At 45.6% G+C, this 20,970-nt stretch overlaps 3 protein-coding genes across 7 annotated transcripts in view; all 3 read right to left on the bottom strand.

Annotated features, from left to right (window-relative positions):
* Positions 1 to 4,141, bottom strand: part of pum1 (pumilio RNA-binding family member 1) — a 38,906-nt gene extending 34,765 nt beyond the window's left edge. For 2 of the 5 annotated variants that reach the window (XM_029732306.1, XM_029732303.1), the window contains exons 1-2: positions 1,113 to 1,274; positions 819 to 941 (exon numbers count right to left, since the gene is read on the bottom strand). In XM_029732306.1, coding sequence (XP_029588166.1) covers positions 819 to 941; positions 1,113 to 1,274 — 285 coding nt within the window. Of the gene's footprint in view, positions 1 to 818; positions 942 to 1,112; positions 1,286 to 3,963 lie in introns of those variants that run through there. The other 3 variants (XM_029732307.1, XM_029732305.1, XM_029732304.1) reach the window with 3 other exon arrangements.
* Positions 776 to 20,969, bottom strand: snrnp40 (small nuclear ribonucleoprotein 40 (U5)). Its single transcript, XM_029732308.1, has 11 exons — positions 20,728 to 20,969; positions 20,232 to 20,361; positions 15,281 to 15,374; positions 15,012 to 15,177; positions 14,427 to 14,549; positions 14,069 to 14,189; positions 13,790 to 13,872; positions 13,532 to 13,593; positions 13,332 to 13,435; positions 13,116 to 13,208; positions 776 to 818 (listed from the first exon to the last, which is right to left on the bottom strand). Exons 1-10 carry the CDS (start codon positions 20,839 to 20,841, stop codon positions 13,159 to 13,161), a joined length of 1,047 nt encoding a protein of 348 aa, XP_029588168.1. The 5' UTR covers positions 20,842 to 20,969; the 3' UTR covers positions 776 to 818; positions 13,116 to 13,158.
* nkain1 (sodium/potassium transporting ATPase interacting 1) lies at positions 6,777 to 11,741 on the bottom strand. Its single transcript, XM_029732312.1, has 8 exons — positions 11,553 to 11,741; positions 10,919 to 11,305; positions 10,052 to 10,189; positions 8,783 to 8,863; positions 8,471 to 8,668; positions 8,322 to 8,382; positions 8,099 to 8,180; positions 6,777 to 7,940 (listed from the first exon to the last, which is right to left on the bottom strand). The coding sequence occupies exons 2-8, from the start codon at positions 10,970 to 10,972 to the stop codon at positions 7,931 to 7,933; spliced, it is 624 nt and encodes a 207-aa protein (XP_029588172.1). The 5' UTR covers positions 10,973 to 11,305; positions 11,553 to 11,741; the 3' UTR covers positions 6,777 to 7,930.
* Position 20,970: the final 1 nt, after the last annotated feature.

The following is a 20,970-nucleotide window of genomic DNA, read 5'->3' on the forward strand; positions in this document are numbered from 1 at the left end:
AGGTTAGAGTAACAAACACATCCCAACAGAAAGACAAGGTAGAGCAACAAACACACACATAATCACCCCTACTGAGAGGCAAGGTTACACACACCCCTACTGAGAGGCAAGGTTACACACACCCCTACTGAGAGGCAAGGTTACACACACCCCTAGAGAGAGGCAAGGTTACACACACCCCTAGAGAGAGGCAAGGTTACACACACCCCTAGAGAGAGGCAAGGTTACACACACCCCTAGAGAGAGGCAAGGTTACACACACCCCTAGAGAGGTTACACACACCCCTAGAGAGGGGCAAGGTTACACACACCCCTAGAGAGGTTACACACACCCCTAGAGAGGTTACACACACCCCTAGAGAGGTTACACACACCCCTAGAGAGGTTACACACACCCCTAGAGAGGTTACACACACCCCTAGAGAGGTTACACACACCCCTAGAGAGGTTACACACACCCCTAGAGAGGTTACACACACCCCTACTGAGAGGCAAGGTTACACACACCCCTACTGAGAGGCAAGGTTACACACACCCCTAGAGAGAGGCAAGGTTACACACACCCCTACTGAGAGGCAAGGTTACACACACCCCTAGAGAGGTTACACATACACAGAGCAACAGAGAGAGACGGTCAGCAAAGACTAAGGGTATACACTCACACACATTAACCCAGACCATTTTCTGATTTTACACACACACACACACACACACACACACACACACACACACACACACACACACACACACACACACACACACACACACACACACACACACACACACACACACACACACACACACACACACACACACACCTGGCTGTCATGGATGTTATCACCAATGGGCCAGCGGTGTTTCCCAGGCTGCTCTCCGTGCTGCCGCTGGAAGAAGTAATCCACCATGGCATCATCCTGAGACCGACCGGCACCCGCCACGCCCTGCGACACAGGCACACTTAGCTAACGCCTCCGCCCCCGCCAGTTTTGCACCAAAAACTATTCATTTGTCTGCACGTCTGTCAGTCTCTGTGACATGTAATGTATAAATAGGAGACATGTTTGTGTTGGTGTCTACCAACTATATGCAGTTGTATCCATCTCCACCTTTACCTGTTGGCTAGGGGACGGGGCATGTGGGGTTTGTCCGGCCGGGGGGGCGTGTCCGCCGCTGCTCAGCACCACGGGCATGCTGGGAGTTGAAGTTCTGAGGTGGGGGCTGAATGAGTCCTGCCAGAGCACTGCTTTACCCTTCAACACACACACACTGCTCATTCCACCAAGGCCTAGGGAGAAGAGGGAGACACACACACACACACATCGTTAGTGACACAAACACCTCCAATACACACACACACACACACACACACACACACACACACACACACACACACACACACACACACACACATGAGCTACACTCATTTCAACACAATCTGGAACACACATACACATTTGCAGGGACTGGAATGAATCAACATTTATGTCCACCAGCCAGTGGAGTCAACTTGCAGAACATAAATGACAACATATTCTAAGTCAGGGCTCATCAACCCTGTTCCTGGAGAGCTACCGTCCAATAGATATTCACTCCAACCCTAATCTAACACACCCAATTCTAATAATTATCTGGTTGATAAGGTGAATCAGGTAAGCAACAACTGGGGTTGGAGAAAACCTCTTTTTCATACCCAGCATTTTGCAAATCACCCACATAGTGTCATAAATAAATAACACACGCTAAGCTGGGGTCAAATTCCATCTCGACAATACTTTCAGTCAATTCATGACTCGTGTGGGGGATTTCCATGTTTGATTTAACTGACAGACAAGAGTTTGAAATGGATCTGAAGCCTGACATCACCACTAGCCCATTCCCTTTCAGTAGTTATAGATGATCTAAACCACTTGTCAAACTTATTCCACGGAGGGGCAAGTGTCTTCAGGTTCTCTTTCTTCCCTTGTATTTTTGATTGATGAATTAAGGTCACTGATTAGTAAATAACTCCCCTGGATGTCTAGGTCTTAATTGAAAGGAAAAACCAGCAGACACTAGGCCCTCTATATAATGAGATTGACACACCTTCTCTAAAGGTAAATAGGTATCGTAGGTGGGTAATATTAGAAGTCTGGTGTATTTCATCTTATGTGGCCTACATGACATGTTAGACAGAAACTCATTCTGATACAGTTTACTCCACATGATTCCACAGCAAATGCTTGCGTTGTCATATTTCAGGAGGCACACCTGTTTCTTATACATGTTCTACTATAGACTCAGATGGCTTGGCTATGTGAGCCTAGTTATGTTCAACAACTGTTTTAAGGGCATCACTTGTCTTGATCAGTAGAGCATAGGAACATTGACTACAGGGTTGTGCAATGTACCTATAGGAATATATTCTGCAGCACAAACATGCTTTTCTAACATGCGTCAGTTGTAGTTAAGACATCTGCAACATTCCACAACATTGTGTTCTGCTGTACGCGGCCCAACCAGGGGTGTATTCATTAGTTGCAGACCGTTGCAAAACGTTTTGCAACAGACCAAACCTTTTACTGTTTACTCTAGGAACGAAATGGAAGCAAACAGAACCAAACAGCGAGGGACATACCTCAATTTTTCCACTTGGAGAAAATGGTTTCCAACAGCTTACACCCCAGGTGATGTGGATTCCACCCACTCAACAGGCGAGGAGTGTGTTCAGTGGTAAGGTATTTTCTATCTAGACAACCAGGTGGTCTGTTTCTGTTTCCATGTTTTATTTATCATTGAACCGCATCAACCTCTGAATCATAAGGCCTTGTACTGATACACAGATGGAGAGAGGAAGAGAAGTCTTGGAAATACAGCCTGAATCTGTCAAATCGCAAAACTCCTCTCTCTACCTCACACACACACCTATCAACCACAGACACAATGAGCAGACGCCTCCATGCATTGAGCTATGCCGTAACAAACACGCCCCCCTCTGCAGGTATCGTTAGCTAGCCAGCAAGCTAGGTCCTGCCATCCAGACAACGCTTCAAGACAGCCACTTGAAATAAAAAAATATATAAAAATACCCCCAGTCTGTATTGCATGAAAATAGCATTAAAGTATGTTGTTCCATGCAAGCAGACAACAGCGGTGTATGCCATGTTAGACATGTAACATTAGCTACCTATTTGGAAACACCCGGAAATCAGTAGCACACAGTCTCTTGTTCATCACGCTCGAGTCGTTATGTTCGCCACCCGGAAATAGGCATTGTTGGCTATAACTGGGTTAATCATTATTTAATACCAGGGATCGATTATCACCGCGATCTACTGTCCTGTCCACCCGTGCCAGAACAAAAGCGGAACGTAGCTTTGTGTGGCAGCTAGCTAGTGTTAGCTGTCAGTCGCTGAGGCACAACATCCAACTAGCTAACTAAACAAAACAATGAGGCCATTTAGACAAATGGACGTAAGCAAATCTGTTCGTCTGGTTTTGACATATAACTAGTTAACTATGTTCTCCATGTAATGAAGTGTTCGCTAGCCGAATAACGTTAACTAGCTAAAGTCGCATGCCAACCACGGAACTGGTTCCAGTAGCTAGCTAACGTTACCCATTTACCAACAATACACGGCCTCCAAGCCAGAGACCTGTTCAGCCCAGTCCGACACTGGCCAAACCCGGCTCCGAAACCTCCTCTCTGGACCGCACACACCGGTGACCCATTACTAGTACCAGGAGGGGCAGGAGAAGAGCGCTGTCTCCATGACGCGGATATAAGCTAGCTAACAAAGGCCTGAGCTGTCTGGCAAGAGCGGAAGACAGCAACACAACCGGAGGAGGCAAGAGAGGGAGGCGGCAACACAGCCGTTAAAATAACACCCAGAACTCTCGTTCCGGTCCGGTAAAGACAATACACCGGGCGATGTGTGGTTTGATGCGGCTAGCGGGTTTCTGTGCCCACGGGAGAGGGCTACTTACAGGCGGAGAGGGCAGATGGTCGCAGATTTCAGCCCCGGTTCTCTTTCCAGACTTCCAAGCTTTCACTCCGACAACATGGCGGCTCGGAGGGGCTCAGAGACAGGCTGACGCGCTGCATCATGGGAACGGAAGATGGCGAGAGCGGAGCGCGTGCGGTTCATTGCGCCAACCGTTTCACCACTGCCAGTCCTTTGTTATGTGGCTCTGTTGACATGATGTATTCTATCTCACAATCGACAAAAATACAATAATAACCTAAAAATAAACTAAGAAATATACTAATAATTAAGTATCGTGGTCTCTCACAAACACTGGTTTGGTAAGTGTGGACAGTTTATTCCAAGTCCCAGATCACTGGGGCTAATGTTCCCCTATAATAAACATACTGCTATTCCGGTTGGTACAGCATTTTCAGCGGACTATGGCCGTAATGGATGGAGTCCAGCCGCAGCCACGGCAACGTGCTGAGACACACAGGCCCAGAGGGTGTTCACGATCTGGATGCTCTGCTAGACTGGTGGAATGTAAACCAACCAACAGCCATAGTGAAAAGTAGGACGTAGCCTGTTACAACCAAATAAAATACCATTCAACAGTGAAGCTAGTCTAGTGTGTCACTGTCACTAGAATAAAGTAAACCAGGGATGGGCAACTGATGGTGTGGGGGCCACAAAAACCCTGAACTTATCATGAAGGGCCACAGTCAGGGTCGGTTCCAGGCAAGTGACATGTGGTTTTATTGATTTTGGTAGTCATTCTTAGTCAGATATCATATTAACATGAAATAAGTCATAACAAAATGTATAAAATTGCAGAAAACTTGCTTTAAAACTGTAACATTTTCTCTACACCCTAAAGCAAAATGTGTAGAATTGTAGGAAATTAATTTTAAAATGGTGGGTTTCACTCTAGAATGGGGCAACTAAAATGTTTTGCGGCACAGATTTAGAGCTAATTTCCTGCAATTCTATACATTTTGCCATAGGGTGGAGAGAAATCTTTGAAGTTGTTAATATGATATCTGAGTGAGAGTGACTAACAAAATCAATGGGGTCCCCCTGGTCGGTAATTAGACCATGATTGCTACAAGGTTAGGTAGCTGGCTAGACTAAATTCATTTAAAAAATGCTAACATGGCTAATTGAATGACTGTCAGTGACTGACATAAGAGAAAAACTGCTGATGCAGAACCACATTTTGAAATTGCACCTGGTGTATTCTACTATTCTAACTCTCAACAGTAAACTGAGATCCCAAATCAAATTTTTTTTTTCATTTGTGGGAGATTAATCCTCAGGAGACTATATGCAACAACAAATGCATGGTATATCATGGAAAATTATGCTACACTGACCAAAAATATAAAAGCAATTTCAATGATTTTACACTTCATATAAAGAAATCAGTTAATTTTAATACATTTATTAGGCCCTAATCTATGGATTTCATATGACTGGGGAAACAGATATAAATCTATTAGTCACAGATACCTTAAAAAAAAGGTAAGGGCATGGATCAGAAAACCAGTCAGTATCTGGTGTGACCACCATTTGCCTCATGCAGCGCAACACATTTATTTGTATTTATTTAACCTTTATTTAACTAGGCAAGTCAGCTAAGAACACATTCTTAACACATCTCATTTGCATAGAGTTGATCAGGCTGTTGATTGTGGCCTGTTGTCCCATTCCACTTCAATGGCTGTGCGAAGTTGCTGGATATTGGCGGGAACTGGAACACGCTGTAGTACGAGTCAATCCACAGCATCCCAAACATGCTCAATGGGTGACATGTCTAATGAGTATGCAGGCCATGGAAGAAGTGGGACATTTCCAGCTTCCAGGAATTGAGTACAGATCCTTGCGACATGGGACCGTGCATTATCATGCTGAAACATGAGGTGATGGCAGCGGATGAATGGCAGGACAATGGGCCTCAGGATCTCTTCACGGTATCTCTGTGCATTCAAATTGACATCGATAAAATGTAATTGTGTTCGTTGTCCGTAGCTTATGCCTACCCACACCATAACCCCACCGCCACCATGGGGCACTTTGTTCACAATATTGACATCAACAAACTACTCGCCTACACAACGCCATACACACTGTCTGCCATCTGCCAGGTACAGTTGAAACTGGGATTCATCTGTGAAGAGCACACTTCCATCAAAGGTAAGCATTTGCCCACTGAAGTCTGTTAAGACTCCAAACTGCATTCAGGTCAAGACCCTGGTGAGGACGACGAGCATGCAGATGAGCTTCCCTAAAACGGTTTCTGACAGTTTGTGCAGAAATTCTTCAGTTGTGCAAACCCAGTTTCATCGGCTGTCCGGGTGGCTGGTCTCAGATGAGCCCGCAGGTGAAAAAGCCGGATGTGGAGACCCTGGTCTGGCGTGGTTACAAGTGGTCTTCGGTTGTGAGTCCTCACAATGACATTGGAGGTGGCTTATAGTGGAGAAATTAACATTAAATTCTCTGGCAACAGCTCTGGTGGACATTCCTGCAGTCAGCATGCCAAATGCACTCTCCCTCAAAACTAGAGACATCTGTGGCATTGTGCTGTGTAACAAAACTGCACATTTTAGAGTTGCTTTTTATTGTCCCCAGCACAAGGTGCACCTGTATAATGATCATGTTGTTTAATCAGCTTCTTGATAATCAATCCACCTGACAGGTGTGGCATATCTTGGCAAAGGAGAAATGCTCACTAACAATAATGGAAACAAATGTGCTCACAATTTGAGAGAATGAAACATTTCTGGGATCTTTTATACAGGTGTGTGTGTTTGTGTATAGACAACACCAGACTGATTTAATTTAGAAAGTTTCTTTATTTCTCCAAACCCCTCCCCCAATGTCTCCACACACACACACACACACACATACACACACACACACACACGTCTGTCTCACCCAAGTAAACCACTTCAGAAATACAGCCCTCCTATCCTCTCTTCCTTCCTGGAAATGCTCCCTGACCAGACCTATTGTATGTTGGTGAAATAAATCAGTGTCCTTCATATATTCCTTTCATCAATATCATCAGGTCAGGCCAGTGATACTGTATCTTTAGGGATGGAGGGAAGGAAAGAGCGAGTGAATGAATGAAGTGTAAGGAGAGAAGAAAATAAAGGAAGGATAGGAGGGTGTGAGAGAGGACGCATTCTCCCCCAAAGTCAAGGAGGACATTGGGGGAGAATCTCAATTACATACTCCTCACATCATCTCTCTCCTCGCCTATGCAATTGAGATTCTCCCTGGGTCGTCTAAAAGGTGAGAGGAGAAATGTAAAGGGACGTGGCTACATGATCACCCCCTCACCACCAAACAAAAACAACAACCATTCATCAGCCAGATATGTACATGCACAGAATCCCCTATATATTTACCCAGAGACACTAAAGCCCAATCCCTAACCAGTCCATTTTTGCCGTGATTGTGTTTAAACAAAGTCACCCTGTCACAACAGAACTAGGGACAAGTTTGGAATTCGACTGTTCTATTACGACATCATCACATTCTAAAACGACAACATGAAGAGCTGTGCCCCATGTGACTTCGAGGCCCCTTCCACAATAGTTCAGAGGTCATCCAGCTAGTCCTGTAGTGCCACACACACACACACACGCACACACGCACACACACAAAGGTCGCAGGAATGTGGAGAGCCGGTAGGTGCAGTGTTGTCTCAATATCCTCAGTGTCCATTAGGATGTGACCACGCCCAGTGTCTCCCCGCCATCTCCCCCTGCTTCCCCCTAGAACTGCGGGTTCCTCCCTCTGTACATTCACCTCAGGGGTGTCAGTCAGTTTACCCTTGGTTAACACATACACACACGGTTTCACATACACACATAGGTGAGTCTATCGTTCAGTTGTACTGTGACACACAGAGTGAATGTTCTATTCCCATGGCGACTCCGCTTCCCTGCTGAGGTGTTGTCTGATAGGGGCGCCACCTTCACCTACCCAGCACTGAAAGAGAGAATGAAATACAGTTCCAAGGAAAAACTAAAAAAGGTCACACTAAAAAGTAGATATCTTTTGTTGAACCAATTCCCTCCCTAATGGTTAGGGGGTTAGGGATCACCGCGAGGTTAAGGATGAAAGGTTAGAGGTCAGGGGTTACTTACGTGTAGAGGGGCTGCAGTTGGAGGTGGGAGGTCTTCTGAGGAGGCTGGTAACCATAGGAGTCAAAGCCACCAATGAAATCAACTGACAGAGGGAGAAAGATCAAAAGCCGACAGAGCACTCAGATGCAGATGGAACAGTCAGACAGACGGAACACTCAGACAGACGGAACACTCAGACAGACGGAACACTCAGACAGACGGAAGAAAGGTGAGCAACACTCACAGCTATCCTCGTCATCCTGGAAGACTTTGCTCACGTAGCAGGCATACACAATGCCAAAGAGCTGAGGGACAGATAGATAGGATAAGGTTAGTATCATGGTTTGTGTGTGTGTGCGTGTGTGTGTGTGTGCGTGTGTGAGAGATACTCACAGCCAGTAGGACCTGTAGTGCAGAGCTCAACACCTCAATGTACTGGTAGTCAAGGAGACAGCCGGAGACAGTGATGACATGGTGGTCATCAGGGGCAATGCGGGAGTCCAACACTGGTGTTACTAGGCAACCAGGGCCATGCTCCATCCACCATGACCGATGCAGCGATGTGTTGAAAGTCATCAGGAAGTCCCTGTCCTACACACACATATATATTTTAAAACACATGTTATAAACAAACAAATGTTATAAACACATTCTAAATACATAAACACACATTATCAACATGCTATAAACAAACACATCTCTTACCTGAGACAAGTGTCCCACCTCCAGGTAGAAACAGATGATAAAGGAGTTCCATCCCACCCACAGCACCAACCACACTGCATACTGACAGACACAGAGACAAAAGGGGTGAGTGCGTGTGTGTTAAATAAACACTACATGACCAAAAGTATGTGGACACCTGCTCATTGAACATCTCATACCATAATCATGGGCATTAATATAGAGGTGGTCCCCCCTTTGCTGCTATAACAGTCTCCACTCTTCTGGGAAGGCTCATTAACTAGATGTTGGAATATTGCTGCGGGGATTCATCCACAAGAGCATTAGTGAGGTCGGGCAATGATGTTGGGCGATTAGGCCTGGCTCGCAGTCGGCGTTCCAATTCATCCCAAAGATGTTCAACGGGGGCATTGTCATGCTGAAACAGGAAAGGGCCTTCCCCAAACTGTTGCCACAAAGTTGGAAGCACAGAATCGTCTAGAATGTCATTGTATGCTGTAGTGTTAAGATTTCCCTTCACTGGAATTAAGGGGCCAAGCCCACAACATGATAAACTGCCCCAGACTATTATTCCAAACTTTATAGTTGGCTCTATGCATTGGGACAGGTAGCGTTCTCCTGGCATCCGCCAAACCCAGATTTGTCCGTTGGACTGCCAGGTGGTGAAGTGTGATACATCTCTCCAGAGAACACGTTTCCACTGCTCCAGAGTCCAATGGTGGCGAGCTTTACACCACTCCAGCCGACGCTTGGCATGTGCATGGTGATCTTAGGCTTGTGTGCGGCTGCTCAACCATGGAAACCCATTTCATGAAGCTCCTGACGAACAGTTATTGTGCTGACGTTGCTTCCAGAGGCGGTTTGGAACTCGGTAGTGAGTGTTGCAACCAAGGACATATGATTCTTACGCACTACGTGCTTCAGCACTTGGTGGTCCCGTTCAGTGAGCTTATGTGGTCTACCACTTCGCGGGTGAGCCGTTGTTGCTCCTAGACATTTCCACTTCACAATAACAGCACTTAAAGTTGACCCGGGACAGCTGTAGCAGGGCAGAAATTTGCCGAACTGACTTTTTGGAAAGGTGGCATCCTATGACGGTGCCACGTTGAAAGTCACTGAGCACTTTAGTAAGGCCATTCTACTGCCAATGTTTGTCTATGGAGACTGCATGGCTGTGTGCTTGGTTTTATACACCTGTCAGCAACGGGTGTGGCTGAAATAGCCAAATTCACTCATTTGAAGGAGCGTCCACATACTTTTGTATATATAGTGTATGCATGCATGTCTCACCAGAATGAGGTAGCGAGATCTGAACTGCACGGTTCCAAAGATCCCCAGTATGACGGCCATGATGTGGAGGAAGTTGGCCAGGATAGGAGCCCACTGGTAGCCCAGGAAGTCAAACACCTGTCTCTGTAGTGCTGCCATCTATACACACACAGGTATATTTTTACTAAAAGAGTCCACCAGTACTTCTAGAGGATTGGCATGGTATTACATTGTTACAGTTTCACACACAAACACACAGATAAGGAAACAACTGTCTTTCTCACACACACCACACAGTCTGCCAGTTGTTTCCATGGAAACTGCCAGGAGCACCAGCTGAGGGTGCCAGGAGCACCAGCTGAGGGACTACCCACCCCCCCCCCACACACACTAATAAACTCCCCAAATGACTGAAAATATGCTGTATTCCACTGTCACAATATATCACCAAAAAAATAAGCACACACATACACCAACTATAGCACACCACCACACACACTATTCTTGTCAGAAAATAAAAGTAGAAATGAAAAACTGGAAATGAAAGTTGAGAGACCGATAGAGCAGGAGGACAGCGAGAGGAGAGGAAGCTCCCTTGTTTTCCTGCTGTTACTTCCAAAAGCTGAAGGGTTTCTTTTCACGTGGTCTCCCAGAATACAGTGATCACCACACCCACCGTGTGGTTGCCAATAATACCAATAATGTGACACACACAGCTAGTTGTTTTGAAACACTTTTCAGTTAGTCAGACCAGCACTCCCTCTCAGTTACACACACAGATTCGTTGAATGAAAGAGGAAAGGAATAGGGATATAGTCAAAATATGGTCAACAACAACACCTTTTCTCATTCTCCCAATCACATTTCACCTCACCCCAACACACTCACCAGCTGCAGTGAACATATCGCCACCAGCGTGCATCTCCCGTCACAATTCCCCATCTTGGAGTGGTCTGGACGCGGCTTGGAGCCACAAAGGCTCCGGGGAAAGGACGGGTGGTCACCGGTCAGATCCAGACTGGCTGCCCGACTCAGATCACACCATGCCCGGCCAGATCTCGCCTGGACCCCGGCCTCTCGGTTCTTCTAGTTACGGATGACTCCTTGAGATACGTTAATCACACCGACACCAACCCATCCCGACCCGCCGTGATCATTCTGTCGGTGTGGGTAGGTAAAGGTGGCTGTGGTTCGCCGGAGGTGTCCTCTTCACGCGGCGAGGTCTGCGGTCCGACCACTAGGTAACGATTACGAATCGCCTCGAGCCGGCCACACCTTCCGGTTGGTAGCGAAAGGAGGGGGCGATAACCACACAGACAGACACAAAGAAAGACGGAAAGCTGTCATAACGGAGCAGGTCTCGCGGGTTAACGGGTAAACATAAGCATAATATGATAATGGATAACACGGGGAGGGAGGGAGGGAGAGGAATGAAATGAGCCGATGGAGGTGGCCAACTGCCTGGGATGGCTAAATGAAATATGCCACGCACCGACACATACAAAGCGGAATTGTGACTCACGGTTGGTTTTCAAGACGTTTGCGTTGCTTTCCCGTTCTCCGTCAACGGACGGTTTATCGGTAGGCCTCGGATGGCGTAATGCTAAAAACCAAGACTTCTCTGTCTCGCGGTGTCTTTGTCAACAATCGGTGGTGCCTGCCGGGGTGGGCGCGAGAAGGGGGGTCGATGAGGGTACATTGCAAGCCCCCCTCATTTCAAATGAGGAACTGGGCCGTGTTCCATGATGGCGATCACTGATTTGACATGATGGGATTGGCGAAAGTAAATTAGAGACCCACTAAATTGATTTTACCTTCCAAACTTTGTCAAATAAATGATAAACTAAAAGGAGAGGGAGGAAGGAAGCAATTTTAAAGTAGCCGAAATGGGCCCCTGTATTCTGCAGACTGCATGGGGAATCACCGCTGGTCAGCTCATTAGGCAATGAAGATTAACAAAGGCTGTATTTCTGAGTTAAACTGACCAAGACGCACCTCCAACAACACATAACACCTCACACAATTCTACCCCAAAACAATTGATCTCAACCACTGGCATATGGGATTTTTTTATGTGAGAGTTGACGCTGCCCTGTGATAAATAGTTCCCATTCTGTCAAAGGAAGGGGGGTAAAATATTTTGCTTGTCCATTCCCAGCGAGCCTCTCCAGGGTGCTGTTGGAGACACATCAGTGCGACGCTCCACCAACGTTCCGTCAAATAAAAACATGAATAGAAATCATGTAGCAGATATAGGAGATGGTAGAAAGAGTATGTGGCCAGACATTTTACGTCATCTAGGTTTCTCCGATCAAATAGCCTCACCTAAATGGCGCCCAATCAAGTAACAAACACATCCTAAAAACAGGACAGGTCAGAGTAAAATGGGCAAATGGATTGGACAATCACAACTGTTGTCCAGGTGGGGCAGAACATATAGGACCGGCCCTGTGGGGAGTGGAACCGGGGAGCGCGAGGCATTCAGCAGAGACAAAAGAAACAGGACTAGCAGCGAATACAAATAAAATAACGGAATTACCGGGTAGAAATAGGAGTGAGAATAATACAATATCTACGTCCATGCTCTATAATGGTAGGCAGCTAGTGGTTAAATAATTAAAATACATTTGCATAAACTAAATAATGTATTACTTTGATTAGATTGCTCAATTTTGATGTAATATTCTAAAACTCTCAATTTAACCTTATGGCCATTTAAACCCCTATTTGGTTGTATGGCTGTGTTTATTAACAGTGTGACAGTTTAACAAAAGGACAGGCTTACATACTAATAGTTTCAGAGTAAAGACATGTACAACACACACAAACATTCAGCTTCAACAAGAACAGGAAACGGAAGAACAACATTTTTCCAGGAAGAACAAAACATTTTCAGAAGTAGTTTATTAAGAGAAATACAAAAAAAATACAGGTGTTGGTAGTTGTGACTGGAAATTATAAACTCAAAATACTGTCTCATTATTAAATAAACAGAAGCATATAAAAGTACAGAGTACTGATCATTCACACAACGGAGCAGAACACACATGCTCAGATGTACACACAATTGCCTTCTCTCTCTCACACACACACACACACACACACACACACACACACACACACACACACTACTGAATCTCTCCCATGTAGAGTCTCTTGTCACTGGCACCAGAGAGGACTGTGGGAAAGTAAAAAAAATCTTTAAAAAACTTTTAGAGAGAGAGACTAAGCACTCAATGGAAAAAAGCAATAGAAAGAGGGAGAGTGTGTGAATAGTCAGACAGATATAAAGTCATCTCACCAATAGGCTCCTCAGGGTGGAAGGCGACCTCGTTGACTGACCCAGCATGGCCTGGCAGCTTGTACAGGATCCTACGAGACGTGGTGTCCCACACATATACAAACCTGGACATACACACAGCTTATAAAGGATCATAAAAGAGTGGATTGGTGCATTTATGTTGAGGTTTTGTACTACGGAGAGTGTGTGTGTGTGCTCACCTGTCGGCTGAGCCTGCTGCAATCTTGCTGCCGTCAGAGGACCAGGAACACCTCAGAAGGTTCTGCAGACACAGCAATGCATTATAAACAAAACCTATACAGTGTATTAACATGCCATAACCATGCTATAGCAGGCCACTAGGCTTATCAAACATGATATGAGCACAAATATTGACACTCACACTGAAAGTCTTTTGTCCAGTTCCAAAATCAAAACACTTGAACCTCATACTCTCTGGTCAAAGGTATTTTATTTACCTTCTCAAAGTTGTGAATGTTCCCCTGGAATATCTTCACACACCTCTCCTTGGGAGCGAATGGACGGACGTCCCAAATACGTACTGCAGGACAACACACACATTTGTACACATAATCAAGTACTGTAAACACACACAGTTGGCGATAGAAACACAAGTGTTTTGCTACACCCGACAACTGCTAGACACGTGTATGTGACCAATAAAAATTTGATTTGTAAACACACACAATGTATCTCACACAAACACACATACCTTTAAATATGACCCACCCACTGACCTGTGTTGTCCATGGAGTTGGAGAGGAGGTAGGATCCCTCTGAGCTCAGGCTGAGTCCAGTCAGAGAATCACCATGACCATGCATACTGTAGACCAGCTTATTCTGCCTCAGGTCCCACACCTACACACACACAGGAGTTCATCACTGTATGACACAGTAGCCTTGCCTCCTGGTAGGATCCAGGCCCGTAGCCACAAAGAATCTCAGAGTTGGAGTGCTGATTTAGGATCTGTTCATATAATATTTTTCATTATGATCTAAAAGGCTAAACTAACCTTAGATCAGCACTCCTACTGAGATAATTTGTGGACATGGGCCCAGGTCTTTCTTTCACACTATCAAAACCCACACATGTACCTTGATGTGGTTGTCGATGCCTCCAGACAGGATCTGGTCGCTGGTGTCGTTGAATGTGACGGCCAACACCTGGTAGGTGTTCTGGAAGGTATGGACCGCCCCCTTCTTACGGATGTCCCACAGCTACAACACACACACACACTGTTAACACAACACACACACACACTGTTAACACAACACACACACACTGTTAACCACGCACACACTTAACACAACACAACACACACACAGTTAACACAACACACACGCACTGTTAACACAACACACACACACTGTTAACACAACACACTGTTAACACAACACACACACACTGTTAACAAACACAACAATATCCTAATTACAGTTGTCCTTCACTTACAACATTCAACCAACACTCAGAAAGGTTGTGCAGGGTAGGCTTTAGTTCCAGCTCAGTGTTAACACACCTGATTCAATAAATCCACTGCTCATAAGAGAACTTGATCAGGTAATCAGGCATGTTAGTAGTGCTGGAATAGACCTAAAGCCTGCACACACAGTAGTTGTCTAAAACCAGGTTTGAAGAACACTGGCTGAATGAATGCAGTCTGTGGTAGGCATGGTTACCCTGACAGTTCCGTCGTCACTGCCGGTACAGACGAGCTGGGGTCCGCGTCGAGCAGGGTAGCAGGAGTTAACGAAGGAGGTGTGGCCTTTCAGACGCTTGATTCTCTCGCCCGTCTCACTGTCCCACACTCCCACGGTCTTATCTGTACTGGCACTGAACAGCAGGCTGCACACACACAGGTGGGGCGTTAAACACACGTGATATTGACCCAACAACGACATCACGTTTTTGCCGGACCTGAGTGTGTGTGTGTGAATGTATATCCTACCTGCCGTCTGTGTTGTAGTGAAGCTCCATCACAGCTCCACTGTGTCCCTTCAGGGTTGCAAAGTTATCACAGTCCCCATACACATTCCACATCACTGTAGAGAGAGAGGGGGATAAGTTATCACAGTCCCCATACACATTCCACATCACTGTAGAGAGAGAGGGGGATAAGTTATCACAGTCCCCATACACATTCCACATCACTGTAGAGAGAGAGAGGGGGATAAGTTATCACAGTCCCCATACACATTCCACATCACTGTAGAGAGAGAGGGGGATAAGTTATCACAGTCCCCATACACATTCCACATCACTGTAGAGAGAGAGAGGGGGGGATAAGTTATCACAGTCCCCATACACATTCCACATCACTGTAGAGAGAGAGAGGGGGGGATAAGTTATCACAGTCCCCATACACATTCCACATCACTGTAGAGAGAGAGAGGGGGATAAGTTATCACAGTCCCCATACACATTCCACATCACTGTAGAGAGAGAGAGGGGGATAAGTTATCACAGTCCCCATACACATTCCACATCACTGTAGAGAGAGAGAGGGGGATAAGTTATCACAGTCCCCATACACATTCCACATCACTGTAGAGAGAGAGAGGGGGGATAAGTTATCACAGTCCCCATACACATTCCACATCACTGTAGAGAGAGAGAGGGGGGGATAAGTTATCACAGTCCCCATACACATTCCACATCACTGTAGAGAGAGAGAGGGGGGATAAGTTATCACAGTCCCCATACACATTCCACATCACTGTAGAGAGAGAGAGGGGGATAAGTTATCACAGTCCCCATACACATTCCACATCACTGTAGAGAGAGAGGGGGGGGGATAAGTTATCACAGTCCCCATACACATTCCACATCACTGTAGAGAGAGAGAGGGGGATAAGTTATCACAGTCCCCATACACATTCCACATCACTGTAGAGAGAGAGAGGGGGGGATAAGTTATCACAGTCCCCATACACATTCCACATCACTGTAGAGAGAGGGAGATGGATGAGTGTGGCCAGTTAAGTCAAGTGAGCGAGAGTATTGTGTGTGTGCGCATGTGTGCGCGTGCGTGTGTGCGTGCGTGTGTGCGTGTGGTGTGTGTGTGTGCGTGTGTGGTGTGTGTGCGTGTGTGTGTGTGTGTGCGTGGTGTGTGTGCGTGGTGTGTGTGTGTGCGTGTGTGTGTGTGCGTGTGTGTGCGTGTGCGTGGTGTGTGTGTGTGTGCGGTGTGTGTGTGTGTGTGCGTGTGTGTTGTGTGTGGTGTGTGTGCGTGGTGTGTGTGTGTGTGCGTGTGTGTGTGTGTGCGTGTGTGTGTGTGTGTGTGTGCGTGGTGTGTGTGCGTGTGTGTGTGTGCGTGGTGTGCGTGGTGTGTGTGTGTGTGCGTGTGTGTGTGTGCGTGGTGTGTGTGTGTGTGTGTGCGTGGTGTGTGTGTGTGTGTGCATGCACACACTGCCTTCTATTCAGACCCCTTGACTTTTTCCACATTGTTACGTTAGTCTTATTTCTAAAATGGATTAAATAAAAAAATCCCTCAATCTCAACACAATACCCCATAATGACAAAGCAAAACCAGTTATCTTTTTACATTTTAGCAAAACGCATTAAAAATAAAAACACTGAAATATTACATTTACATAAACATTCAGACCCTTTACACCTTTGGCAGCGATTGCAGACTCCAGTCTTCTTGGGTATGACGCCACAAGCTTGGCACACCTGTATTTAGAGAGTTTCTCCCGTTTGTGACGACCCTCCCACTCTGTCTGCCGTATTCTCTCTTCACTCTCGTTTTCCTTAATAGGATGTAGGTGGGCGGAGCCGGGAGGGTGGTGAAATGGGACACCTGGGTCCGGGTGTGTCCCGGGATAAATACACCTCTTCCCCATTCATTGAAGCGATTCTCCATGCAGACACACCGTTTGATTTTGGTTGTTGCATATTTTTTGTGTGTCCGTTTTGTTTGCACCTTTCAACACCCTTCATTATCACATCTATGCATGCAACCACTCACACTACATACACCAATGTTTATTGTATATAGGCTACTTGAGTTATTAAATATATTTTTGTTATTCCTTATCTCCACGTTGTCTCCCTTTTTGTTCCTGGCTTCAAGACGGTTCGTGACACATTCTTCTCTACAGATCCTCTCAAGCGGTCAGATTGGATGGGGAGCATTGCTGCACAGCTATTTTCAGGTCTCTCCAGATATATTCGATCGGGTTCAAGTTCGGGTTCAGGCTGGGCCACTCAATGACATTAAGACTTGTCCCGAAGCCACTCCTGCGTTGTCTTGGCTGTGTGCTTAGGGTCGTTGTCTGAGGTCCTGAGCAGGTTTATCAAGTATTTCTCTGTAATTTGCTCCATTCATCTTTCCCTTGAGCCTGACTAGTCTCCCAGTGCCTAGAGCTGAAAAACATCCCCACAGCATGATGCTGCCACCACCATGCTTCACCGTAGGGATGCTGCCAGGTTTCCTCCAGGCGTGACGCTTGGCATTCAGGCCAAAGAGCTCAATCTTGGTTTCAACAGACCAGAGAATCTTGTTTCTCATGGTATGAGAGTCTTTAGGTGCCTTTTGGCAAACTCATAGTGGGCTGTCATGTGCCTTTTACTGAGGAGTGGCTTCCGTCTTGCCACTCTACCATAAAGGCCTGATTGGTGGAGTGCTGCAGATATGGTTGTCCTTCTGGAAGGTTCTCCCATCTCCACAAAGGACCTCTATCAGAGTGACCTTCGGGTTCTTGGTCACCAAGCCCTTCTCCCCCAATTGCTCAGTTTGGCCGGGCGGCCAGAGTCTTGGAGGTTCCAAACTTCTTCCATTTAAGAATGATGGAGGCCACTGTGTTCTTGGGGTCCTTCAATGCTGCAGAATGTTTTTGGTACCCTTCCCCAGATCTGTGTCTCGACACTATTCTGTCTCGGAGCTCTACGGACAATTCCTTCAACCTCATGGCTTGGTTTTTGCTCTGACATGAACTGTCAACTGTGGGACCTTACATAGACAGGTGTGTGCCTTTCCAAATCATGTCCAATCAATTGAATATTTATTTAACCTAGGCAAGTCAGTTAAGAACAAATTCTTATTTACAATGACGGCATACACCGGCCGATGCTGGGCGAATTGTGCGCCGCCCTATGGGACACCCAATCCTGGCCGGTTGTGATACAGCCTGAAATCAAACCAGGGTCTGTAGTGATAGCTCTAGCACTTAGATGCAGTGCCTTGCGCCACACAGGAGCCCAACACGGGAGCCACAGGTGGACTCCAATCAAGTTGTAGAAACACCAAGGTTGATCAATGGAAACAGGATACACCTGAGCTCAATTTCAAGTCACATAGGAAAGGATCTGGAAACGTATGTACATTTATTATGTATTTCTGGAAAAAAATATTTAATCAATTTCAGAATATGGCTGTAATGTAACAAAATAGGGGAAAAGTCAAGGGGTCTGAATACTTTCCAAATGCGCTGTGTGTGTGAGACACAAACAGTACCAGTCAAAAGTTGACACACCTACACATTCAAGGGTTTCTTTATTTTTCCTATTTTCTACATTGTAGAATAGGGAAGAGATCAAAACTATGAAATAACACATTGAATCATGTAGTAACCAAAAAGTGTTAAACAAATCAAAATATATCACCACCCTTTGCCTTGATGACAGCTTTGCACACTCTTGGCATTCTCTCAACCAGCTTCATGAGGTAGTCACCTGGAACACGTTTCAATTAACAGGTGTGCCTTGTTAAAAGTTAATTTGTAGAATTTCTTTCCTTCTTAAAACGTTTGAGCCAATCAGTTGTGTTGTGACAAGGTAGGGGTGGTATACAGAAGATAGCCCTATTTGGTAAAAGACCAAGTCATATTATGGCAAGAACAGCTCAAATAAGCGAAGAGAAACGACAGTCCATCATTACTATAAGACATGAAGGTCAGTCAATACGAAACATTTCAAGAACTTTGAAAGTTTCCTCAACTGCAGTTGCAAAAACCATCAAGCGCTATGATGAAACTGGTTCTCATGAGGACCGCCACAGGAAAGGAAGACCCAGTGTTACCTCTGCTGCAGAGGATAAGTTCATTAGAGATACCAGCCTCAAATTGCAGCCAAAATAAATGCTTCACGGAGTTCAAGTAAGAGACACATCTCAACATAAACTGTTCAGAGGAGACTGCGTGAATCAGGCCTTCATGGCCGAACTGCTGCAAATAAATGGATGAATGGATGATGGATGATCTCTGCATGTGTGGTTCCCACCGTGAAGCATGGAGGAAGAGGTGTGATGCTGTGGGGATGCTTTATTTTGAATTCAAGGCACACTTAACCAGCATGGCTACCACAGCATTCTGCAGCAATACACCATCCCATCTGGTTCACACTTAGTGGGACTCTCATTTGTTTTTCAACAGAACAATGACCCAAAACACACCTCCAAGCTGTGTAAGGGCTATTCGACCAAGGAGAGTGATGGAGTGCTGTATCAGATGACCTGGCCTCCACAATCACCTGACCATCTCAAATGGTTTGGGATGAGTTGGACCGCAGAGTGAAGGAAAAGCAGCCAACAAGAGCTCAGTATATGTGGGAACTCCTTCAAGACTGTTGGAAAAGCATTCCTCATGAACCTGGTTGAGAGAATGCCAAGAATGTGCAAAGCTGTCATTGGCAAAGGGTGGCTACTTTGAATAATCTAAAATATATTTTGATTTGTTTAACACTTTGTTTGTTACTACATTATTCCATGTCTTATGTCATAGTTTTGATGTCTTCACTATTATTCTACAATGTAAAAAAAAAAAAGAAGACCCTTGAATGAGTAGGTGTGTCCAAACTTTTGACTGGTACTGTATGTATACACACACTCATATATATATATATATATATATATATATATATATATATATATATATATATAAATAAATAAATAAATAACTCACAGATGAGCCTGTCATAGCCAGAGGAGGCCAATGTGGCTCCATTGGGATGGAACTTGCAGCAGTAGACCTCTCCCTCATGGCCACACATCAGCATGATGGGAGCCTGCAAGCTGGAGCTGCGGGGAGGGCCCTGGAGAGGGGACATGTTAGATCATCATATCAGACAGACAGACAGACAGACAGACAGACTACTCTCAGAGCGTTACTGTATGTGCATTGATCACTAACAATCCCGGTATCGATTAAACTAGCTGATAAAGTAAAACAATTCTACTTGCTATCAGAATAAGTTTTCTGCTAGCAGTACATGCATTGGATAGCCTTAACTAGTAAACAAGTTCATATCTCAGTCACAGCTTATCAAAGCTGCAATTGAGGTGATTTTCCGGTTACTAGTTGAAAGACTGAAAACATTGGTAGTTAACAACTCTCTGAAGCTAACTAGCGAAATTGAACTTCCCCCTTGTTGTATTTTGATGTCCCCCTCCTTTCTTACCACGGCCACCAGTTGTTGTGACTGTGCCGCGGCGATCAGCTCCGTCCTGGGCCTCTTGACTCCACCGGTAGGAACCAAAGCCATGTCCCCCGGTCTCTTCTTTGGCTCAATCATGGTTTAACAACTCAATAAACAAGATGGTGTATAACAGAAATCGACTTAAATGAATGAACTTCTTTCAACAAACCGCTTTCGACACAAGTACGAAGTGAAGAGCGGCCAGAAGTACGTCCGGTTCTCAGC

The sequence above is a fragment of the Salmo trutta genome, chromosome 34, assembly GCF_901001165.1.
Source record: "Salmo trutta chromosome 34, fSalTru1.1, whole genome shotgun sequence".
In the NCBI taxonomy this organism is placed as follows: Eukaryota; Metazoa; Chordata; class Actinopteri; order Salmoniformes; family Salmonidae; genus Salmo; species Salmo trutta.